Genomic DNA, 24,725 nt, shown 5'->3' on the forward strand with positions numbered 1-24,725 from the left:
CATGCTGGTCATCTTTCTTGCCTTCTCTTCTGCAACTCATGCTTAATGATATTACTCATCCATTTAACTCCTACCCGATTAACCCTCCTTGCCCTAGGTACACAATTTAATACTGCTTCCTATAGATCATAGGTGGCCAACAGCAGGCTTGCGGTAGGATAAAAACTATATTAAATTATATGCATTATTAATTTAGCTATTAGTTTCGACCGCAGATTTTCTGATTGATATACTAGTTATATTAAATATAACTAGTATAACTAGATAAAAAATATATTATTAAATTATATGTATTATCAATTTAGCTATTAGTTTCGACTGCAGATTTTCTGATTGATATACTAGTTATATTCAATATTTCTGATGACGGAAACAATTTATATTCTCAACATGGAATCAAAATTGCTTTAAAAAGATTACTCAATTTATAAAATCTACTGCTTCTCTGTGCGAGTTGTAGTAGTGGAGTGGTAGATTTCGATGCACTCCAGAGTAAAGCATCATTGAAAGTCATTTGCTCTGCTCTGGTTACAGCGATCAGTTTCAGAGACTCCGTTTCACAGTTACCAGTGTTATTGTTGCAGTTTTTGTTCCCTGATCAGTAACTTCAGCCTTTGTGTACTATGAGTAAGCAACGTAAGATCTGTGAAGAAAACAGGTCATTTCAGGAGAAATGGGAAAATGAATCTGTTTATAAACAATAATGACAACAAACCACAGTGCCTTGTGTGTTTGCAAGTATTGTCTGTGCACAAGGAATATAACCTCAAACACCACTACATACAGCACCATGCCGCTAAATACCGACAAGTATGTACTAAAATTGTACGTAATTTGAAGAGAAAGGTTAGTGCTCAGAAATCTATTTTTACTAAACCAACATCAATACAAAAAAAGCTCACTCTTGGCATCGTTTCTTGTAAGCGCAGAGATAGCAAAAGCAAAAAAATCATTATCTGATGGTGAATTTGTAAAACACTGTTCTGTGAAAATGGCACGTGCATTTGGGGAAGATAAAATTGCCAGTGTAAAGTTATGTTAATTTTGTCAATTTTTATTTTTATATTTACCTATATCAGATCTTACTAAACCTCTAATTAAATCTTCAATTATCCTACTGTCTGCGGCATTGTAAAATTACGTTATGTTGACATATACCCTTACCTATCTACTTTACTTACTCATTTGCCTCTCTTAATTCTCATTAATTCCTTACTCATACAAGTCTTATTATTTCTCTATCTGCTGGCCACTATAAACGTACTGAATGATGGTGCACCGCACTGTTAACAAAGACATTGCTTCAGGCTAGAGCCAATCCTTTTGTTATAATTCTGGTATTAACCCCGTTTCTAATTTTGGAAAAATCTATTTGCTAACATTGCACCATCCAAAATTATTACACTAGAGAAGCTTCGTCATCTGGGAGAAAAGCACAATATTCAATATTCATACAATTACTATTCCAAATTTCATCAAAAACTTATGTGTCTTAATTTTACTGCAGTCGTAGCTATCCCCAAATTTTGATTCGCACAAGTTCTACTTGATGAGTGGTGCATTGAGAACATAGATCAGGCAAGTTATTAGGTTGAAAAAAGGATTTATTCATTAAAAATTTCGGTACAATTACTGATAATTACTTAACTAAACTAATTCAATCATGCAGGTGTAACCTGGGCATTCTTAATCTTTCTCAACATGAAGCAACATCTAATACTAAACACATCATGAATTCCTTCTAATTACTTAACATTCATAATTCATAAAATTCATAAATTTGGTAATCAATTACCAAAATCTTGATCTCAGGAACTATCTGACTATAACAAAACTATACATTCAATCACAACACTTTGCAAGTCCTCACACACAGAGCTATAACATTCTATATGTGGATCAGATGCTAAAGTTCTATTACACTTCGAAAGTCCAACAACTTATCAGTTCCTATCTTCGTTACAATCTAACATTCCTGTATATACAAAAGATTTAAATGTTCTTACGTTACCAGGACATTAGGATCACTCTGGCTTTCTCTTTCGATCATCTATTATATTCTTATGGCTCGTTGTTTCTTCCTCCGGTTTGCTGCTTTCAGAAAAGACTGGCTAGCGAATACATTCACGATTCACTTCCTTCGATGCAGGCAAATCTGGTCTGCGAGGATTGATCCACGTGGTTCCGCATATCACCTTGGTCTACGCTTACTATACTGCTGTGCTGAGGCCTACGCTCATGCTGGATCTCTGTCTGACAGCATAGCTCCCTATGGACATTGTCCTTCTCGACCGCACTCGAACTTCCTTCTCCAGGAAAGACAGGAACAAGATAGAAAAAGCACCGAGTTGGCATTGCCAAGCTCTATATATTCACTGCTGTGATATTCTCACTATTACATAATTGTTTTTACCTGGCACCTAATTCTTCTGCACTCCGTGCCATCGCTCCTCCATGCATGTCCACGGGAAACTTCTGTGCACCTTTTAGACATTGTATACGTGACTGCCTCCGGACATGTTTTTAATCCGCTTACCTCATCTGTAACTCTGATCTAAACTTTGCCATACTAACATTTTTTTCGCCTATTTTCAACCTCTGTTGTATTCACAAAGACATTAATATTATAATACATAAGGAAATTTTTTAAATCATGGATTTTATCGTTATTTTACAATCAACTTCACCTTTACCAATATACAAGTATTTCTCCGAGAGTTTTGATACTTGTTAAATCTGAATGAAATGTAGTACAATAAATTTCTCCTTCATTCAAGATTTAACAAAAAATTTAAGGAAATTTAAAGAAACTACAAACATGCTTAGAATTCCAACGTACTGAAACAAAAACCAGGGCCTAATTCTACACCAAGTTTGGTCAGCATTGATAAAAAATATACACAGGTCAGACCTCGGACAATGTGAACACAAACAACAGAACGTGATAGCATCCAGCATTGTTCAAACTTTATATTGCACTGAATCTACATTTGGATATTCAATTTAATGAACAGTTATACAACTGCATAGAATGAACTATTTTGAGTAATTTCTCATTTCGTGTGTTTAAACTTTTAGTTACCTTTGAACCGTGAAGATGTAAGTCATACAACTTACTAAACTTGTCGGGTTTGTTTTTTATTGTTATTTATCATAATAAACATGTGATCTAATTACCGGAATCTTTCTTAAGAAGTACCATTGTTTACATAGCTTTAATATTTTTATAGGGGTGTTCAAGGGTCAAAGTTGTATAACTGAGAGGAGACTTCCACATAGCCTTTAAAGGAATGCGGAGAACTGACGAGGGCTTCTGACCTAATGTCCAATCTTCACCTTCTCGTGGTGCACCCTGTTGGGTATCTACTTGGATACTGAACGAACGAGGATGGGCTGGCAATCTGGGATTTAGCCAACCAAATTGTATTCTTATTGATTAAACCAAAATAAAAAATGATGGTACAACATGACAAAATTTCATGCCGGCTGGGGCGTCACCCGGTTAAACAAGACCCCCGTTGTTTTCGCCAGGGAACTAGGGCGAACAGCGAAAAGTCAGCTACTGGAACAAATCTGAAAACAAACCCCAACTAAACATCACCAGAGTTAAAGATCGGTACTATCAACGTAAGAAGCCTGAATGGCAAAGAAATGGAGCTAGCTGAGGAATTAGACAAGTAGTAGATCGACATAATAGGGGTGACTGAAACAAAAAAAGGCCAAAACTGGTGAGATCTTTTTGAGCAATAAATACAAAATGTTATATTCAGGCAACGACAATCAAGGAAAAGAAGGAGAAGCCATAGTATTCAACACAAAATACGAGGCTAATCTTCTTGAATGGCAGTCAGTCTCAAGTAGAGTAATGTGGGCAAATATGAGAATGGGGAACTGGACAATGAGCCTTATTTGTGCCTATGGTCCCACAGAAGGTTCTACCAAGGTAGAAGTGGAGGAATGTTTTGAGGCTTTAGAAAAAGCAACTGACACAATGAAAAAGGAAAAGTTGGTCCTTGTTGGGGATCTAAATAGCAGAGTAGGAAATGATTGTGAGACATACAAAAATATTTTGGGGAAATTTGGAGAAAAGAGCAAAGCTAATAATAATGGCAAATATCTGTTGGATTTCTGCTCAAGACATGGACTGGTTATTACTAACACCATGTTCCAACATAAAAATGTGCACAAATTCACATGGAGAGAAGAGGCAAGGAATAAGAAAAGTCTCATTGACTACGTTATTGTTGATAGTAATGTTTTCTCCCTGGTGCAGGACACCACAGTGTACAGAGGATTTAAAATTGGAAGTGATCACTATCTAGTCTTGAGCAGGATAAAATTGAATTTCATATTGAAAAGAATAACATGTAAGAAAGTTTTAAAGCGAATAAAAGTTGAGCAGCTCTCAGATGTGAACTGTAGAGTAAAATACAGAAAGATTATTAAAAAAAAAAAAAAATGAAAGAGTTTGAGAACAGGAATCAAACCTTGGAGATTCAGTGGCAAACACTGAAGAAAACGTTGATTGATTCTGCCAGAGAGGCATGTGGTGAGGTTGTCTGCAAGGATAAAAAAATCATAACTCCCTGGTGGACACAGGAAGTTAAAGAGGCAGTGAAGGAAAAGAAGAAAGTATATCAAAAGTTCTGGTCAAATAAGTCAGCTTGTGCTCTTAGAGAATATAGAGACAAATGCAAGAATGCTAAACACTGTGTAAAACTAGCTAAACAAAAGTCATGGGAGGACTGGCAAGAATATAGAAAATAAATATCAAGAAGGTGGCAAAATATTCTGGAGGTAGTTGAAGAAGCTTAGTAATGGAGGAAACAGTGTTGTAAAAGGAGTTAGAGATGATAAAGGTGACATGAAAACAGGAGAAAAAAAAGATATCCTTGAAATGTGGAGTAATTACTTTGAAAAACTGCTAAATGAAACAAGCAGTGATGACAGCACAGTGGTAAAAAACACTGACCAGGCATGCAATCAGGAATACATATCCATACTTGAAGTAGAAAAAGCCATCCAAGGCTTGAAATGTAGAAAGGCAGCAGGAGTAGATGATATTCGACCAGAAATGCTGAAGTATGGTGGTATAAAAGTCTTACAGTGGTTGCACTGTATAGTTCAGAAAGCCTGGACAGAGGGACGAATTCCCAATGATTGGAGTAGAGCTCTCATAGTACCCATATATAAAAAGGGAAATAAAACTGAATGTGAGAATTACAGAGGTATTTCCTACTGAGTGTTCCTGGCAAGATCTATGCAAGTATACTTGAGAAACGGTTGAAAAGAATTGTGGAAGAAAAGCTGGATGAAGAACAAGCTGGATTCAGGCCAAATAGAAGCTGTCAGGATCAGATCTTCACTTTACGACAAATAGTCGAGAAAGCATGGGAATATAACAAAGATTTGTATTTAAGTTTTGTCGATTTGGAAAAGGCATATGACAAGGTGCCAAGAGAGAAGCTATTCAATACGCTGCAGTTATATGGTGTCAATGGGGCATTATATCAAGCAATACTTAGTCTTTATATGAGTTGTAAGTCAGCAGTTAGAATTCAAGGAAGTACAGGAAGATGGTTTAATGTTAAATCTGGTGTGAGACAAGGATGTACATTATCCCACTGTTATTCATTATCTATATGGATCACATTATGAAGGAAAGTGGTATTAAACATGATATCAAAATTGGAGATGTTAATGTCAGCTCTTTGCTTTATGCGGATGATGTTATACTTCTAAATAAATCCGCTACAAGTCTGCAAGATTCTCTGACTAAATTCAATAGCTGTTGTAATAGATATGGTATGAAGGTCAGCAATAAAAAGACAAAGACAATGAAAATAGGTAGAATCATTGAAAATGTCAACTGTGTTGTGAATGGAGAACCTGTGGAACAAGTAAAACATTTCAGCTACTTAGGCACAATTTTTACTGAAGATGGTAAACTAAATATAGAAATAGACAACAGAATCAGCAAAGCTGGTATCGTGGGAAGTCAATTGAATAAATTCATATGGAATAAGAAAGAAATTAGTCGGTAAACTAAATTAGCTGTATACAAGACAGTGTTCAAACCAGTTTTAACTTATGGATCTGAGAGCTGGGTCAGAAGTAAAACACTTGACCAAAGACTAGAGACCGCAGATATGAGAGTCCTGAGAAAGATTAGAAGCGTGAACAGATGGCATCAATGGCAATATCATATTAAAAACGAGGATATTATGAAAGAACTTGACATTGTCAGCATCCAGGAATGCGTTAGCAGAGCTAATCTCAGGTGGTATGGTCACTTAAATAGAATGGGAGAGAAAAGATTAGCAAAACAAGCGTTGTCTGCCAGGTTGGCAGGAAAACGACCCAGAGGAAGACCAAGATAGAGGTGGATTGATACGGTACAAAGTGCTTTAGACGATAGAAATATAAGATCTGATAATGTTGGAGTCTTGACAAGTAACAGACTGATTTGGAGGAAAATTGTAGATAGGAAGTTAGTAATGATGTAATTTTTTCATGTAGTACTATCATATCCTGTATACCCCTTGAGGGTACATGGCAGGAATTTGATGATGATGATGATGATAATATTTTTATATTAAATTCTTATATAGATATAACACTTTGATAATAAAATGCTGAAAAGACATCTCAGCTGCAAATGAACACCGAAAACCTAATCTTTATGCAGTTCTTTACTTAGGCAATAATAGAACTCATATAAGATAACAAAAGAATAAATAAAATGGCACAGTGAAACATTATTAAATAAATAAAATGGTACAGATGTCACAGGATATAAACAGAAAATTATGAAGACACAACACATGTTAAAATAATTACTTTACTTAATATTAGGAAAGTAACTTTCGATGTATTGACCTCTGTATTGAGGTCATCATCAGGAAAATGCATATGTATAAGATCCAAGCTACATGCTACAGCACTTTACAAAGGTAAAATGAATCTAACTATTTATTAATCTTTTACCTAGCCTGACCTATTTTAACATGTGTGTTGTGTCTCCAAAATTTCTTAAATATGAATGCTGACCACTGTGTAACCTTAAAAGAAAGGATATAAACAGATGTTACAGCCAAAGAGAAGCACTAAAATTAACACGTTTTTGTAAGAACTTACACATAAAAACTGCTCAGAGCTATTGGACAAAATTTCTTAGAAATTTTGGATCCTTACCTGGCTTTGAGAAGGCAATAATAATCACAAAGAAGCTGAAAATTTAGACTCGCAGAAAGGTAGAGCTGATGATTCAATGGGCAATGGTGAGAGATATTTTACCATCTCATAATGGCTGGTAAGAACTGAAGTTGATCAACAACAAAGCAAAGCAGGTTTCAATTCTTGTTACTTGAACAGCCTGTTGTTCCAAACTGTTTAAAGCACACAGAATTTTTGTTTGTTTGTTCTGGGACCAGGAATTCAGAGGAATAAAAATGCATTGCAGATATTCTAGCAAAGCTCTTCTTTTCCTCAGTATGATTCAGCAATTACACCCCTTGAGGGTACATGTCAGGAATTTGATGATGATGATGATTCAGCAATTGAGCATCCATTACGTTCTAAATGACTGTCTCAGAATTAAATTTTTCAAGATGTCAAAAGGTATTCCAGTCAGCTTCATCAAATTTCTATCTGTGAAAGAAATGTGGTTCCTATGATGATAAATATTGGAAACCAGTTTTTTTTAAATTTTTTTTATAGCAGTAATTAGCCATGCTTAGCTACGTGCACTGCAGTTTGAAGTCCTCAGAAATTTTTGTTCTATTTTAACCAGTTTTACTTAGCTAGGTAATAAAATAAGTGGCTTCTTCTTCTTCCCAACATGGATTTTAGACCAGGTGGCCTGTTCTGGTCTCATGCCATGTCTTTCTTGATCTTTCAATTCTTCTTTTTCCACTTATTTTGTATCTGTATAATATATTTGGTAGTCTGCTGTTGTCCATTCTATTTAAATGTTCTATCCATAAGGGTGAGAGATGTTTTACCAGAGCAGACATTTCAGTCATGGTGAAATAGCCTTTGATGTAAGTGAGTGCAACAACTTCAAAGCTCTCTGCAGAAAAAAAATAATGATTTATCTAACATGATACTGGCAGACAGCAATGTTTTTCTCACTGAATGGGACATAGCTGTGATACATTCTTGTGTTGTCAATTTTCTCCTTTTTTTTTAAATCTTCTTGCTTTCAAGTTCAGCTTGCTTTCATGTTCAATGACATTCACTGAATACAAAAAAAGCATTTATACTACCGATATTGCAAGAACAGAAGTCAATACATAGATATATGCTTTTGCCATGTGGCAAAAAATGTGGAATAAACCAAAATCATCTTTGTGATCAGCCAGGTTAAAGTTTTTTTCATCATTCATTTATTTATTTTTACTCTCCCATTTATTATTGTCAAATGGCATATCCCTCGTGACACTAAAAAATTGTCTTGATAAGTGGATGTACTAAATATGCTAGAAGATGCAGTAAAAAAGGAAGTTTTCTTCATTTTCAAGGCTGAAGCTGAAGGGATGATAATAACAGAATGGGACCAATTTTGCTTTATTGCTACCTATCTCTCATAAAAATTTCAAATTTATATTTAGTCTCTTACATAACTATTTTGGGCTTCAGAGTTGACCATTTTTAATTTGTTGCAAATTTTGAGACAAATTTTATTCATAGAAGAAAGCGTTTGTTCAAGATGATTTTGGACATACATATTATGTGTATAAATGAAACACACTAAAAATCAAACTTGTGGATTCAACCTGAGCCCAACAGAGTAGAATATGAAATGGGGATAAAGAGCACTCTGAACACTAATAGCATGTGGCTGACATCCTGAACAAAATTAGTTTGTCTGAAAATGCAAGAAACCAAAAAGTACACAAATCTTGAGCATTAAAATGCCAGTAAAAAACTAAAAGTGGACAATCTACAAATAAGCTATTATTAATTTTAAAGCTTCCAGTCAACTTAACAGCCAAGAACAGATCTCCCTTCATAGACTGACTCTTAATCATAGTCTTTGCTATCACAATTTCATCACTACTCTTAGTTTCTGAAAAACTTGCCATCTTTTTTTTTTGTTTGAAATGTTGCTTTTCATCTAGTTTCATCTATCCAGTACAAACTCCAAATTTACCCATCAACATTGGAATACTGCTCTCACATTTTGGGTGGTGCACCTAAAATCCCTCTAAAAATTTTTAAGGTTGTTAAGGTTTTTAAGGTTTTAATGTAGAAAATAATGTAGAAAACAAGTAATGTAGAAAAATTAATGTAGAAAACAAGCAGTGATGACAGCACAGTGATAAAAAACACTGACCAGGCATGCAGTCAGGAATACATATCCATACTTGAAGTAGAAAAAGCCATCAAAGGCTTGAAATGTGGAAAGGCAGCAGGAGTAGATGATATTCGACCAGAAATGCTGAAGTATGGTGGTATAAGAGTCTTACAGTGGCTGCACTGCATAGTTCAGAAAGCCTGGACAGAGGGACGAATTCCCGATGATTGGAGTAGAGCTCTCATAGTACCCATATATAAAAAGGGAAATAAAACTGAATGTGAGAATTACAGAGGTATTTCCCTACTGAGTGTTCCTGGCAAGATCTATGCAAGTATACTTGAGAAACGGTTGAGAAGAATTGTGGAAGAAAAGCTTGGTGAAGAACAAGCTGGATTCAGGCCAAATAGAGGCTGTCAGGATCAGATCTTCACTTTACGACAAATAGTCGAGAAAGCATGGGAATATAACAAAGATCTGTATTTAAGTTTTGTCGATTTGGAAAAGGCATATGACAAGGTGCCAAGAGAGAAGCTATTCAATACGCTGCAGTTATATGGTGTCAATGGGGCATTATATCAAGCAATACTTAGTCTTTATTTGAGTTGTGAGTCAGCAGTTAGAATTGAAGGAAGTACAGGAAGATGGTTTAATGTTAAATCTGGTGTGAGACAAGGATGTACATTATCCCCTCTGTTATTCATTATCTATATGGATCACATTATGAAGGAATGTGGTATTAAACCTGATATCAAAATTGGAGATGTTAATGTCAGCTCTTTGCTTTATGCGGATGATGTTATACTTCTAAATAAATTCCGCTACAAGTCTGCAAGATTCTCTGACTAAATTGAATAGCTGTTGTAATAGATATAGTATGAAGGTCAGCAATAAAAAGACAAAGACAATGAAAATAGGCAGAATCATTGAAAATGTCAACTGTGTTGTGAATGGAGAACCTGTGGAACAAGTAAAACATTTCAGCTACTTAGGCACAATTTTTACTGAAGATGGTAAACTAAATATAGAAATAGACAACAGAATCAGCAAAGCTGGTATCGTGGGAAGTCAATTGAATAAATTCATATGGAATAAGAAAGAAATTAGTCGGAACACTAAATTAGCTGTATACAAGACTGTGTTCAAACCAATTTTAACTTATGGATCTGAGAGCTGGGTCAGAAGTAAAACACTTGACCAAAGACTAGAGACTGCAGATATGAGAGTCCTGAGAAAGATTAGAAGCGTGAACAGATGGCATCAATGGCAATATCATATTAAAAATGAGGATATTAGGAAAGAACTTGACATTGTCAGCATCCAGGAATGCGTTAGCAGAGCTAATCTCAGATGGTATGGTCACTTAAATAGAATGGGAGAGGAAAGATTAGCAAAACAAGTGTTCTCTGCCAGGTTGGCAGGAAAACGACCCAGAGTAAGACCAAGATATAGGTGGATTGATACGGTACAAAGTGCCTTAGACGATAGAAATATAAGATCTGATAATGTTGGAGTCTTGACAAGTAACAGACTGATTTGGAGGAAAATTGTAGATAGGAAGTTAGTAATGATGTAATTTTTTCATGTAGTACTGTCATATCCTGTACACCCCTTGAGGGTACATGGCAGGAATTTGATGATGATGATGATGATGATAATGTAGAAAATGTTTCCACATTTTCTACATCTCTTCTACATATATTTCTATGGGTGCTGTTCAGCAGACCCAGCATCCATCATAACCATTTCTGCTAAACTTATAGAAACATAAGCAACAGTTACCATAAATAAGTATTCCTCAAAGAGCACTAAAAACTCCAATTCTTCAAAAAGAATATCAACAGATTCCTTTGACCACAGAACACAAATAGCATTTATTTGTTAAATGCCTTGCTGCCTCTCATGTGGGAACAATATATAAAGTTGCAATATGAGATTATCAAGATCTGTCCAGGTTAACTCAGAACCTAGTGGTAAATATATGAAATATATTGTGATAACAAATTTCTCTGAGAGGCGGATAACTAGAGTAGTGTTAAGTTGAATGTACTGCCCACAAAGTTAAGGTTTGATTCTCACTGTTTTTTAAATAAGTCTCCTGCAAGACAGAATCCTGATATTATTCAATATTTTGGAAGGTATGGACAGCTACTGTCCATCTCTTCCTCTGGAAAAAAAAAAAAGTTTAATACATCATCTGATATGTCATGGTCAGTTTTCTTATGTTTACTTTAAATCTGGCAAATACAGAAGTATCCTTTTTTTTTTTTTTTTTTATATATATATGGAGATGTTTGCCCATTTTTCTTTGTATGGTACCCTTGCCAGAATTTCTCAGATAAGCGAGTTCTCATTTAAAGGGGATCATTTTAGGAGATGTTTCAGGAGATAGAGATTGTAATAGCTAGGGCAATTAATGTGCTCAACGAGAAGTACTCACAGTCAAAGTTCAGATATGTCAAAATTATCAGATGGATAAATTTGTTGGATAAAGTCGGAATTATCAGAGGGATAAACATACAGGGATATCAAAAGGGTCCTTCCCTTTTGATATTTTCTTAACTGCCACCTTCTCAGCATAAAGGCAAGTGTGGTGGTGGGAAGCTTCCTCTTTGTGCATCCTGATATGAGAGGTTTTGCTTGATCTTTTGTATATCTTTTTCATCCTTCCATCTTTCACATACAGAAGGAGTAGGCTAAATAGTCTCTCTTACAGATGATGCATTTAAGTTGTTTTGGAGGGCATGATTTATTATGGCTCTTGACAATCACATCAAGCACAGATGGAAGAGTTACAGAAGTTTGGGTATGCCCACATTTCTGACATCAGTGGAGCCTAACAGGACAGTTGAGATATTCAACTTTTACAGATGTTAAGGTTTAGATGTGTGTCAAAATTAAGGATGACATTCTGGGTCACAACCAGGCTACCATCCCTACAAATCAGGTTGAACCCCATACCCATCTCACCTGGAACATCAAGGAGATCCCATTATGATATCACTCCTCTAGAATATCAAAGATGAGTGTTTTATGGAGTGTTACTGTAATTGGTATCCCCCCCCTGTAATTGGTATCCTGGTAATATTCCTGCTAATCCTTTTAAACTCTTCTGAATAAAGGGTGATATTTTCCTCCAGGCCATTCACAATGTTACATGGATGATGAGAAACAATGGGTATATTCATATGTGTGTGTAACACGTTCTGTTTCTTATTTGTTATCAGATGATGTATCTACATTATCTGCACTTGGATGGGATCTTATGAGAGACATCCCTGAAAAATTTGAGAATGAAGGATTCATGTTCAAAGGGATTTTTGGTTCAGTACCAGAGATTTTCACCCACCATAGGGCTACACAGATACTCACTATCCAGCAAGCAATAAATGTTCTCTGAAATGAAATGCCAGGGTTATCCCAAACACTATACTAGCACTGCACCAAGCCTTGCATCCTGTTAAGACTTAATGGGAATTAAGTCTTAACCAAATATATATATATATTTTTTTTTTGTTTGTTAAAAATAACTCATGATGTAGAGGAAATTTTACACTCTTCCTTTTGTATCACACATTCCATGATTATATACATTACATATGAAATGTGGTTAAAGATACTGCAGAGGAACTAATTAAAAAAAAAAAAAAGATGAGCTGCAGGTAGTAAACATATTGCAAAAGCCCGATATAAGTGCAGAAGTAGAATATCAGCATATGTATTGTTGGAACATGCCAGAGAATTCACAAAGACCTGGCCTGACTGCCAAGTATAATATTCAATAGAATATGGCAAACATTCATGAATACTGAGCCCAAAGAATACCAATGTATGATTTGTCCTCAATACTCTTTGAATTAATAAATGACAGCTAAAACTTTTCAGATCTAATAAACAATGTAGGTCTGAGTTTGTACAATAACAGATTATGGTAATTCCCTTTCCTCTGGGATGTACTTTGAAAGGGAAATGGTGTGAGAAAAGCTGTTCCAAAGAACGGAGATATATGGAATGAAAGAGGAGGATGAAATGTTACTTTGGCAAGCATGCGAGTATATATATATAGATGATACTAATGGCAGCTATGTTGTCACTAGAGTTTCTTTTTGAATCTCAGTATTGGACATGTATGCGTTAATTGCGACATTTTAGAACAGCTGTAACTGGATAACAGAAATACCAGCAAGCTAGTACAAGCAAGGAAGGAGAGCTAAAAAAGGAGGGGGAAAAAAAACACTCAGTGAAGTTCTGTGATCTTGGAAAAGTTTTATATGTATCTTCATCTACTCTCCAATGAGGAAGTGTGAGGCTAATAATGAAGGACAGTATAATGTATCAAGCCTTCATACATTAGAGAAAATGTTATGTGCTTAATAAGAAACAAGTTGTAAATGTTCTAAGGACCAACATGGAATCTGCAAAAGTTCTTCTGATTGGATGATGATGATTTATGGTTTTAATGGCACAAGGACAGCAAACGTCATAGTGCACCATATCAAAGGTTATAGCAAGGTAAACTAATCACAAACATCCATGCCCTCAGCAAGATTTGAACCCGCAACCTGTTAGTTGGAGAGTAGGTACACTACCCACTTGGCCAACTCTTCTGATTGGAAGTGCCTTCAGAACTGCTCAAGTAAATGTACTTCTATAGCGAGAGTGATTATCTTCATGCAGACTTCAGCAAAAATAAAGAAAAGATGTGCTTAAGGAAACTTGCTCACTAAAAGAAAATACATGCAAGTGAGATCTCCATCTTCTTTTATTATGATAGCAGGAATTTTAGAGGTAAGACAGGCTGAATGACTGTGTAGAAAAAAAAAAAAAAGAGGATAGAAATAATTCCTGTATAGTCAAGTGAAACTACAGAACTTTTAGCAAAATGCTATGTTCTTGTTTTGTATAATATTTCATGTTATTCCTCAGAACAGCACTGTTTTAGAGAATGAAAGATTTTCTTTGAGCTTATTATGTAATTCTAGAATGGCCATATTATTATTAAGAGAGATATCCAGGAAGTCAGGGACTCATCAAGGGAGGGCATATACTATACACACCAGCTGTCATACTTGTTCTTGAATTCATTCATACAACATCCAATGGCAATCCATTTCAATCATGCTCCTCTCTATGAGCAAAAAAAAATCTAGATCTCACCCTCTTCTTGACAGCATTCATTCTCAGCTTCTAAAGATGCCCTCTCATCCCCTCCCCACCCTCCATAAAATGAAAAATTCCATTGACTAAAACCTGTATTACCCTTTCAGAAGTTTGTAAGTCTCAATCACATCATTCCTCTTTCGACTGTTGGCTAGTGTCTGCAGTCTACAAATTCTCAATCTGTCTTTATAAACAGTATTCCACAATCCTGATATCATTTTTAATACTCTCCTTTGCACTCACTCCACTGTATAAAAATCATAATGGAAACTAGGAGACCAGACCAGTGCATAACAGTCCAAGTGAGGTCTTATCAAGGACTTGTGAAGAGGCAAAACGACATCCTTATCATTACATGTGAAAGTTTCAGCATTGCAATTATTTTTTGAGTAGTATTTGTAATCTTTGCTAGATGGCCTCAAACTTCAATATCTATCTGCTAACACTCCAACATTATTGTTTAAACTCTCGGGACACATTCTGATATTACATTATTTAAGTCTTTTTTAAATGCTCCCCATGCACTGTCGATATTCTTCCCATCCAGCAACCGATAACATTGCATTGAACCCAGTATACTCCTCAGCAGGTCATAAATTTCCTGCTGAGGAGTATACTGGGTTCATGTAAACTTTTTCGGAAAGGAACATTCATAAACTTAGCCACTTCCCAAGTGAGTACTGCATGATCACCGTCATCAATAGGAAGCATAATAGTTAAGTCTTTAACTGAAACACCCTCTGATACCATAATCAAATCAAACACTTTTTGACATTGAGTTCCTTCCATCACATGCTGATTGAGGAAGTTGTCTCTCAACAGCTCAATAAATTCCTTAATTGCCCTCTGTATTTAATTAGAATTTAAGAGTTAGATAGATGGGCTAATATCAGAATGGAGAACTGGACAATGAGACTTATTTGTGCTTATGGTCCCACAGAAGATTCTAATAAGGAAGAAGTTGAGGAATTTTTTGGTGCATTAGAGAAGGCAGCTGACACAATGAAAAAGGAAAAGTTAGTCCTTGTTGGAGATCTAAACAGCAGAGTAGGAAATGATTACCACACATATAAAAATGTTTTAGGAAAATTTAGAGAAAAGAGCATGACGTGGAAATAATAAAGATCTGGGTTCAATTCTTGTCATGACAAGGGGAATCCTTATATGGGCTTTTTCAACCAAAGGTAAGTTAGCTGATCTCATAAGGGGGTAGCAGGTCCCCCCCCCCAGAAACTCGAGTTTTTGATCCCGCATACAAACAAATCGGCCTTCAGAACACACACAATTACAGACAAAAAAAATACTGATTAATTACCTGTTCTCATTAACTGTAAACCCTATTCATAGTTTCACCGATGATAGCACACTTCATTCGTCCTACTCATATGAGCCTTCAAGAGCTCAAACATCTCAAGCTTCAAGATCAACTGTAATAAGTGCCCTGAATGCAGATTTCCAGAGTATCCTTGATTGGGTGAAAGCAACCAAGTCAGCTTCAATGCTTCCAAAACAGTTTTACTTGTTTTTCTTCTCTTAAATAGTGTAAACTGTACATTATACTGAGCAATACATATTCTATACTTAGGTTCTAAATCAGAATTGAATGATACAGAAAGATGGTGTTTGGGTGCATACAATCAGCCCCATTATTATATATAGTGATAATGATCTATAGAGGTCATTGTTTAATAATTTTCCGAGGTAATTACTCTAGACATCCAAAATCTCTTAATTATCAGTTTTAATGTCATCTTTATCACCATCTCAGATTCCTTTTATGGTACTGTTTCCTCCATTTCTGGACTTTTTTCAATAGCCTTCAAAATATTTTAGCACTTTAGTGAAAGTGTACTCATCATTTCTGTTTAGCCTAACTTTATTGGTAGATTAGCTTTCTTATATTTTTCACTGTATTCTCTAATGACTTATTTGCCAAGAATTTCAATTCCTCCCCTCACCCAACACATACACTCCCCCAGAACTGTCTCTTCAACTTTGATTCTGCCATTGTATTTGGATTTTTCTGTCCTCACAAACAACTTCACTACATATCTTCTTGGCAGAATCAATGTTTTATTCAGATTTTGCCATCTTTCCTAAGCTTTTCTAATAGCTTCTAGAAAATTTTCTCACCTTCATGACATTTATCTTTCTATTATATAAATAATACGATATCATCACAATAGCTATAATGCAATATACAACTGAATCATATATACGTAATGATTTCAATACTTACCACTTTCTGAGTAATGAAAGTTTTGGAGAAATTTAAGGCATTCTTCTAATCCTGCAAATACTGTGAACTCTCCATGGAATGGATTTTTTCTAAAGAACAAGTCAAATATTGCATGATCTGCACATTTCCCACTTTTCCAGTATGCATATGCCATTGTGATTTGATAGAGATCTAAAATTGCAAACATGTACATACTATAATGAAATAGTTTTAAGACAGAAAAGTTCATTTTACACTAGAACATTTCTCTATATAGAATGCTCATTTATTTTGTTATCATGCAAGAATATCCCTTGTTTATTCTTGTCTATAAGAAAAGTTGTTTCATTAATCTGTCTGCTTTGTAGGCATGCATGGAGTTTTTTTTTTCGTTTTTTAAAATCAATCCCACACTCATGAAAGGCTAATCAACCTATCCTATACCAATAAGCAAAAAATTAAACATTAATTTGAAATAAATGCCTGATTTTTAAAATCAACAGTAGTCTCTGAGCAATGGATGTTACAGTTTTCCTAACTCATGTTAGAAAAATCTAATTTGGTATTAAGTTTATCTTATCACAACTTAAAGCAGGTATAATACAAGTCAATCAGAATCAATACCAATAACAAAATGATACTTTTTTCATAAATTAGCATTAAGAGACTCACAGTTTTCACACACAGATATAGAAACTCACCAAATTTAAGCGATCCCTAGATCAAGCAATCTCCCCCATTCAGTGCACATGCACGTCAATGAATGTGAAAATGGTGTGATTCATAGTGCAGGAAAGAGTCCTGTTGTTTTTCTGGCCTAACAAATTCCAATTCCCAGTTAGTGTGAAAAGGAAATTCAGGTAGAAATCATCTGAGTGGCATAACATATCATCATTGGTATGAACACTGCTGAAAACAGTTTGATGTTTAGAAAGCAAGAGAATAGTATCCAGCAGTGGATGTGGAATAACTTGGAACTATGTGGGAGAATGATATACTCCACATAAATCTATTTTTTTGGGGGAAACTGGGACTTAGAGATTATAAAATTCAAATTGTACAGAAGTTTATGATAAACTTAACTAGAACACACATTCAAAATGGGACATTATCATAGATGATAATACATTTCTCAAATACAGCAATCCCTAGATTAGTGTGCCTAATGCGTTCTTTAAAACAGGTGCATTAATCGAAAATGCACTAATCAAATACAATAACCTATGGGAAAAAGTATAATTCGTTCCTCAAATTTCTTTCTTGAACCTTAATTTTTTTATAAAAGAATTAAGGCATGTCTCAGGGCCTAGTTAAAGGAAAACCATTTAGCTGAAAGACAATAAAACATATTCAGAATATAAATTTTATTATTCTACTTCTTAACAAAGAATTGAACTAACGTAGTTTGGCGGGCATTTTGTTTCTTTTTTTCATACAACCGACATATGGCCCTATTGTCTCTTCTACTCTTCTGCAAATTTTGCTGCTTCTCTCTTCATCAGGGTCAACCTCTAAGCATTGCTGCTTAAAAACTTCGATGGTACAAAAAATATTTTCAAATTGTTTCTGTGAAATGTCTTTTGGCTGACTATCAGTGGTTAAATTTTCTTCATATTCTTTGGGATCTTCCTGCTGTGCATCTAAATTTAGCAGGTTGGAATCACTCAATTCTTCAGAATGAGATTTAATTAACTCTTGTACGTTATCATTGAAGGGGAAAAAGAAATGAAGGACGTATGAATTGGTTGCAACTCGTGAAATCACGTGCTTTATAGATAAAATTTCCCAACTGTTATACATGCAAAATAGTTACCACTTTAAAAACTACAATGATCATAAAAGAGAAGTTAATTTTCGGACGTGTAATAATAAACAACTCATCCCAGAAGACAGATTGATTACCCTATTGTCGGAATGGATTCCCCTTTTTTGTGACATGCGCAGAAGTGTCGAAAGGTCTCGAATCTGTGGGCGTACCATAGCAGATGACATAAATTTTGGCGGTAAAATTTGGAACATAGTGTACATGGAAGTAGTGTAGTATGCCATTAAAAATAACTTTATAAAATGTTTTTAAATCGGTAACTAAATTATTTCATTCTGGTGAGTGATTTTTTAAAATAGTTAGCCATAAAAATGTATAGACAGAAAATTTTTAAAATCTGTAACATTTATTTTTAAGATGCATATAGGTGCATTAATCGAATTTGGGTATCGAAAAAAAATGATACACTAATCAGGAGTGCACTAATCGAGAGATTACTATACACTTGTTTCTCTGATAAGATCATTTTTGCATTTCTTGTAAGATATGCTGACACATTTATATAATGTTGGAGAAATGAAAATCAATACAGTGTAACAAAACAAAGTGCAACAATCCCAAATTAATTGTTCCTTCCCTGACTTGACCAGTCTTCTTTGCAAGAGCAGCATAACAGTGATAACATTTTTTACTTTTTTTTAATACCATTCACACAATGTCATGTGTGAATTGGGATCAAGAGCAAAGTAATCTGCTGATATTTTACTTGCACAGCTGGAGGCTGTAATCATTAGAGAATACTTCATGGGGAAAACAGAGAACACTGAGGTATATGGAATAAAAGATGATGGAATAGCAAGTTTAGCAAATAAGCAGGTCAAGTGTAAAAGGATGTTAGGTAGATATAATAAATTTAGTTTAATCCTTTATCCAAGTGTAAGCAAACAAAGTTTGCGCCTGAAATATCTTCAGGACTGAGGCAACTCGTGGTAAAGGTAGAACAAGCTCTCATCACTCCTTGTTTTAATAACTCCCATAATGCAAAGCACATCTCCTTGCAGACATATAATGCTATGCATTAAGGGAAGGGCCATTTATTGAGGTCTTGTCAGTGGGAGCCAGACCCAGAGGTGGTGATACCAAGGTGGAAGCAATGGAGAGGTTATATTTACCTATACGAGTTGCCAAAAGGTGTCTCACCTTATTAAATTATTGCAGACCAAGTATAGCATGTCCGCAAGGAGATGTGCTTTGCATTATGGGAGATACTAAGACAAGGAGTTATGAGAGCTTGGTCCACCTTTACCACGAGTTGCCTCAGTCCTGAAGATACTTCAGACGCAAACTTTGTTTGCTTACACTTGGATAAAGGATTACACTAAATTTATTATAGTCTAACCAAGTGAAAAAAACTTCCACCATCTTTCTCAAAATCCAGAGTAATTTAATAATAAGGTGAGACACCTTTTGGCAACTCGTATAGGTAAATATGACCTCTCCACTGCTTCCACCTTGGTATCACTACCTCTGGGTCTGGGTAGTGGCCCTTAATGCATAGCATTATACATGTCCGCAAGGAGATGTTCTTTGCATTATGGGAGATACTAAGACAAGGAGTGATGAGAGCTTGGTCCACCTTTACCACGAGTTGCCTCAGTCCTGAAGATACTTCAGGCGCAAACTTTGTTTGCTTACACTTGGATAAAGGATTAAACTAAATTTATTATAGTCTAACCAAGTGAAAAAAAACTTCCAACAAGATGTTAGGTAGATGTTTCCCATGTTGCTGTAGATTTAACATAGATGGGTGTATAATTGATAATAATTCTGCTGAACAATACCTACCCATGAAAATATCTGTAGAAGAAACATATTGTGGAACTTGACCATCTATGAGCAATGGCTGAAGAGTCTGTGAGAGGAATCATCAATCAACAGAACTGATCTCTTCTGAACAGCAAGAATTTGTATAGAAGTATTAGTATCCATCCATCTGTTCACTGGACATCAACAGATGCTCAGTGATGTGCCACACTAGTCCTTGCTATCTGGTCCTGTCATATGCCTTTATGGAGGCATCAACTGTCTGAAGATCATGTATCAGTCACTCCAGACACGCTATCCATCGATTTTATTGACGGTCTACCTCTTCCTCTTTTTTTCGAGGAACTTTACTTTTATTACTGTTTTGAAAAGTCCTCCTTCCATCCTTTCAATGTGTCCAAAGTATTTCAACTTTCTTCTGTCAATATCCTTAATGAGCCTTAAAGTTCTACTGATCCTCTCTAGTACCCATCCATTTGTCTGCCTTTCAATATATGATATATCCTGAACGGCCTTCTGTAACACTTTATCCCAAAAGCAGCTATCCTTTTCCTATCAGACTTCTTTAGGTTCCAAGTCTCACATCCATAAGTCGCTGTTGGAAAAACAGCTCCATCCAAAATCATCAACTTTGTTCCTGTGGAGAGAGATCCATCCTTCTAGATTTTAGACAAGTCTCTGACTGCTGTTTTAGATACCACCACCCTAAACATGAAAGAAGCATTCCAAGTTTTGACATCGCAATTTGAACACAGCAAGTAACTGGATATTTGATTTGATTCTTATGCCGAGAAGACATTAAAGGTCATGCTGAACCAGGACACAGGTTTACAGCATCACATATGATAAATGGTTAGCAGGACAGTCACAAGCATCCATGCCCTTGGCAGTAATCGAACTCACAGCTTCTTGGTTGGAGAGCAGATACGCTAATCACTGTCAACCAGGTCAGCAGTAACTGGAGAGATGAAAGTAACTTCATGAGAAAAAAAAAAAAAGCTAACAACCTTATGTCAAGCCAGTGGAAGTATCTTGAGTGAGCAGTTTCTAAACAGATGAGGGTAAGCAGGTTCAATTACATTCTCCCTGGGTTACCATACATGGCCAGCCTAGATCCCTTTGGTACTTGAAGTATATAAAGGACCTCCTGTACCAAAGGCAGGAGAATGGAATGACCAATCTGCATCAGTAAATCATCACTGCTTATTTCGTTGCACTAAACATATTACATATGCACTTCTGGTAAAAGATTCAATACTGTCTTGATATTTGTTGGAACACCATGAGTGCATACGTCAGATCCACTGAATGCCAATGAAATTTAGTGAATTTCAAAATGCACATGATAATAAAGAAATTGAGGACGTATGAAATCTGATAATGAACTAGACCAAATTTTTTGTGCATTATATTACAACAGATAATAATAAATTTAGTTTAATCCTTTATGCAAGTGTGTGCAAACAAAGTTTGCGCCTAAAAGTATCTTCAGGACTGGGGTAAAGTGATACAACACCGGGCAACTCCTTGCAAAAACCCATTTAAGCCCATGCAAAAATGAAGAAAACAATTTTTTTGGGACAAACATTTTTTATTTTTCAACATAGTCTCCTTTGAGGTCTATACACTTAGTCCAACGATGCTCAAGTTTTTTGATCCTGTCCATATAGTATGATTTGTCCAACTCTTCAAAATAGGCAGTTGTTTCGGCAATCACCTCATCATTTGATGAAAATCTCTTTCCTGCCAGACATTTTTTCATGTTTGGAAACAGATAGTAGCCCGAGGGAGCCAAATCTGGAGATTATGGGGGATGCGAAAGGACTTCGTAGCATAAATCGAACAATTTTGAGGTCACAATTGCAGAAGCTTTGTCGTGGTGAAAAAGAATCTTCTTTTTTTGCAAAGTGTGGTCGTTCTTCCTTTATTTCATTATTTAAATGATCCAGCAAAGATGCATAATACACTCCAGTAATTGTTTTGCCCTTTTCCAAGAAGTCTACGAAGATTATGCCACGAGCATCCCAGAAGACAGTGGCCATAACCTTTCCTGCTGAAGGAAGGAACGGTTTTCACTTTCTTTGGTGCAGATTTCCCGCTTGCAACCCAATGTTTTGACTGTTCCTTGGTCTCAGGCTGGTAGTGATGAATCCATGTTTCGTCCAGTTACGAAACGATGCAAAAATTCCTCTGGATTCCAGTGAAATCTGGAGGAATCCTTGAAGCTTGTTTGCTTCAAGCTGTCCTTGCAAAAGTTCACACATTGACACTTTTGATCCAGTGTGAGCAAACGCAGCACCCATCTTGCGGATAGTTTTCTCACATGTATATTTTCATGTAAAATATTGTGTACGTGGTCATTTGAGATGCCCAGAGCCTTAGCAATTTCACGCATCTTCACTCTTCTATCATCCATCACCATATCATGGATTTTTTCAATAATTTCTGGAGTAGTGACCTCAACAGGGCATCATATAAACCACTTATAAACAGTTCTAATCGAAGGTGCACACTCACCATAATGTTTATCAAACTTAGCTTTGGTTTCCTGAGCCATTTTGCCTTTCAAAAAGTAATGTTTAATGACTACACGAAATTCTTTCTCATCAATTGTTCACAAATCACAGTGTTACATTACAACCTGATAACCAAGAATGTAAATATTTCAGTTATCATGGTGTAACAAGAAAATAAAAATATAAAATCCAAGAAAATTAATTATAGCAGAAATTGTTTGTTTAACTAAATAATAAAATAGTAAGAAAGAAGATTAGAGATAAGAATTTGTATGTGAGAGGCTAGTTTAACACTTGAAAAAAGAAGATTAAAATATTCAAGTAAATTCTAAAAAGGGGATTAATTTAGTATAGAGGCTAGCTTAAAACAAATTGCATTCGCTCAAGGTCAACTCCCTAAGTGAGACTTCGTCACCTGAGAGTCGCGTGAAAGGAACCGTAGCATGTTTTGGGCAGAAAAACACAACTTTAATTGGTGAGTGAGATCGACTCCAGTAGGGGGGGGGGAAGAAATTGAAGAAGGTGCCGATAGGGCCATGCAGATAAAAGGGTTAGGAAACCCCCCCCACACACACAGGGCTTTCTTTCCTGAGTTTCTTCAAGAATTTTTCGTATAGGTAACACGGGTTTTCCTGAGTGACAGCGTAGGAGTTATCTCCGTCCACGCAACAAGGAAACAAAGTGTGCGGGAATTTGATCCCGTATTCCTATTGCAAGGGACGAGGAACGCCGTATAGTCACAAGTAGAAAGGAATTGTCTAAGTATCTCATCATCCAGTACTCGTATCGAGGAAAGAAAATCCACATAGAGGTCCGTGCCCACGCAAGGAGTTCCATAGTGATAGAATAGAAGATCCTGTGTGCATCCTTTATTCAAGCACGAAAGGTATAGATCATGAAAACCAGGGTTCGTCCCAGAAAGGTACTGTAAAATCTTGGATCAATTGAAATTGCACATAGTTGCAATCATTGTTAATTACTGGACAGTCGAAGATATACTAGGACTTTAGCACAAATCAGAGTAGAACGAGAGTAAACTAGTTTATATTATTTGTGTGTCTTAAAGGTCAAATGTATGTATGGGTATAGGATAGTTTAACCTATATTGTTTGTTTTGTAAGTTAGATAGGGTAAACTGAAAATAAACATTAATGTCCATGGTATTATAGCAATATAGAGCATTCTGACTAGTATAAGGTTAAATAAAGTGTTAATTCGTTCCAGGATTATATGCGTATATTTATATGTATAAAGTTTGTTATGATGGCATGATCGCAAATTCCCATATAGGATTTTGCCCTAGTACTTGTATTTTGCTTGTGTAATTTTGTAATTTTTATTCTTAGTATTGAATTGTGTTTTATATAATAGAAAATGAATTGTACCATGTTTGAGATTTTAAATAAACTTTTGCTCACTAAAAATACAGTTGTCTGAAATTGCTGCCTAATGCACCACTTGAAAAACGTACGAACCTAATCACGCGGGAAATTAATGTGTTAAGTTACGAGATAAAGGGTCACGACTGCTTAATAGTTTTACGCTCAGACATATTTTTGTATTTTGCTCCTTGTTTTTGAATTATATATCTTAAACTAAATGTCCTGAAAGGCACAGTATAATATAAATATTAGGGACACTAAGGGGAGAAAAGGCTTAAATATTTGAATTTTGTAATATCTCGTGCATAGTTAAGTTTTGATTAAAGAAAATACAAAGATTCACTTGAAAGGAGAAAAGGAAAGTTTAATAATTGTAAATAGGGATACAACAACAGTACTTGATTGATTCAAATGAACACCAAACAGAGAGTAATAAATCTATCTGACTGAAACTTAGTGTGTGATCCTCCAACAGTTGCCAGCAACTAAAAATAACCTCGATACGTACTGGTGGTGCCATCTCTTAGACTTTGCACTGACTTATCGAACAATCTTCATATAT

General features: G+C 35.6%; 1 protein-coding gene across 2 annotated transcripts in view; it reads right to left on the reverse strand.

Annotated features, from left to right (window-relative positions):
- Positions 1 to 24,725, reverse strand: part of Naprt (nicotinate phosphoribosyltransferase) — a 282,374-nt gene that overhangs the window by 185,736 nt on the left and 71,913 nt on the right. For both annotated transcript variants that reach the window (XM_090404880.1, XM_090404881.1), the window contains exon 3: positions 16,698 to 16,868. In XM_090404880.1, the coding sequence (XP_090261006.1) occupies positions 16,698 to 16,868 (171 nt within the window). The remainder of the gene's footprint in view (positions 1 to 16,697; positions 16,869 to 24,725) is intronic.

The sequence above is a fragment of the Typopeltis vanoorti genome, chromosome 15 (assembly GCF_054136105.1).
Source record: "Typopeltis vanoorti isolate ZY-2024b chromosome 15, IOZ_Tvanoo_1.0, whole genome shotgun sequence".
Lineage (NCBI taxonomy): Eukaryota > Metazoa > Arthropoda > Arachnida > Uropygi > Thelyphonidae > Typopeltis > Typopeltis vanoorti.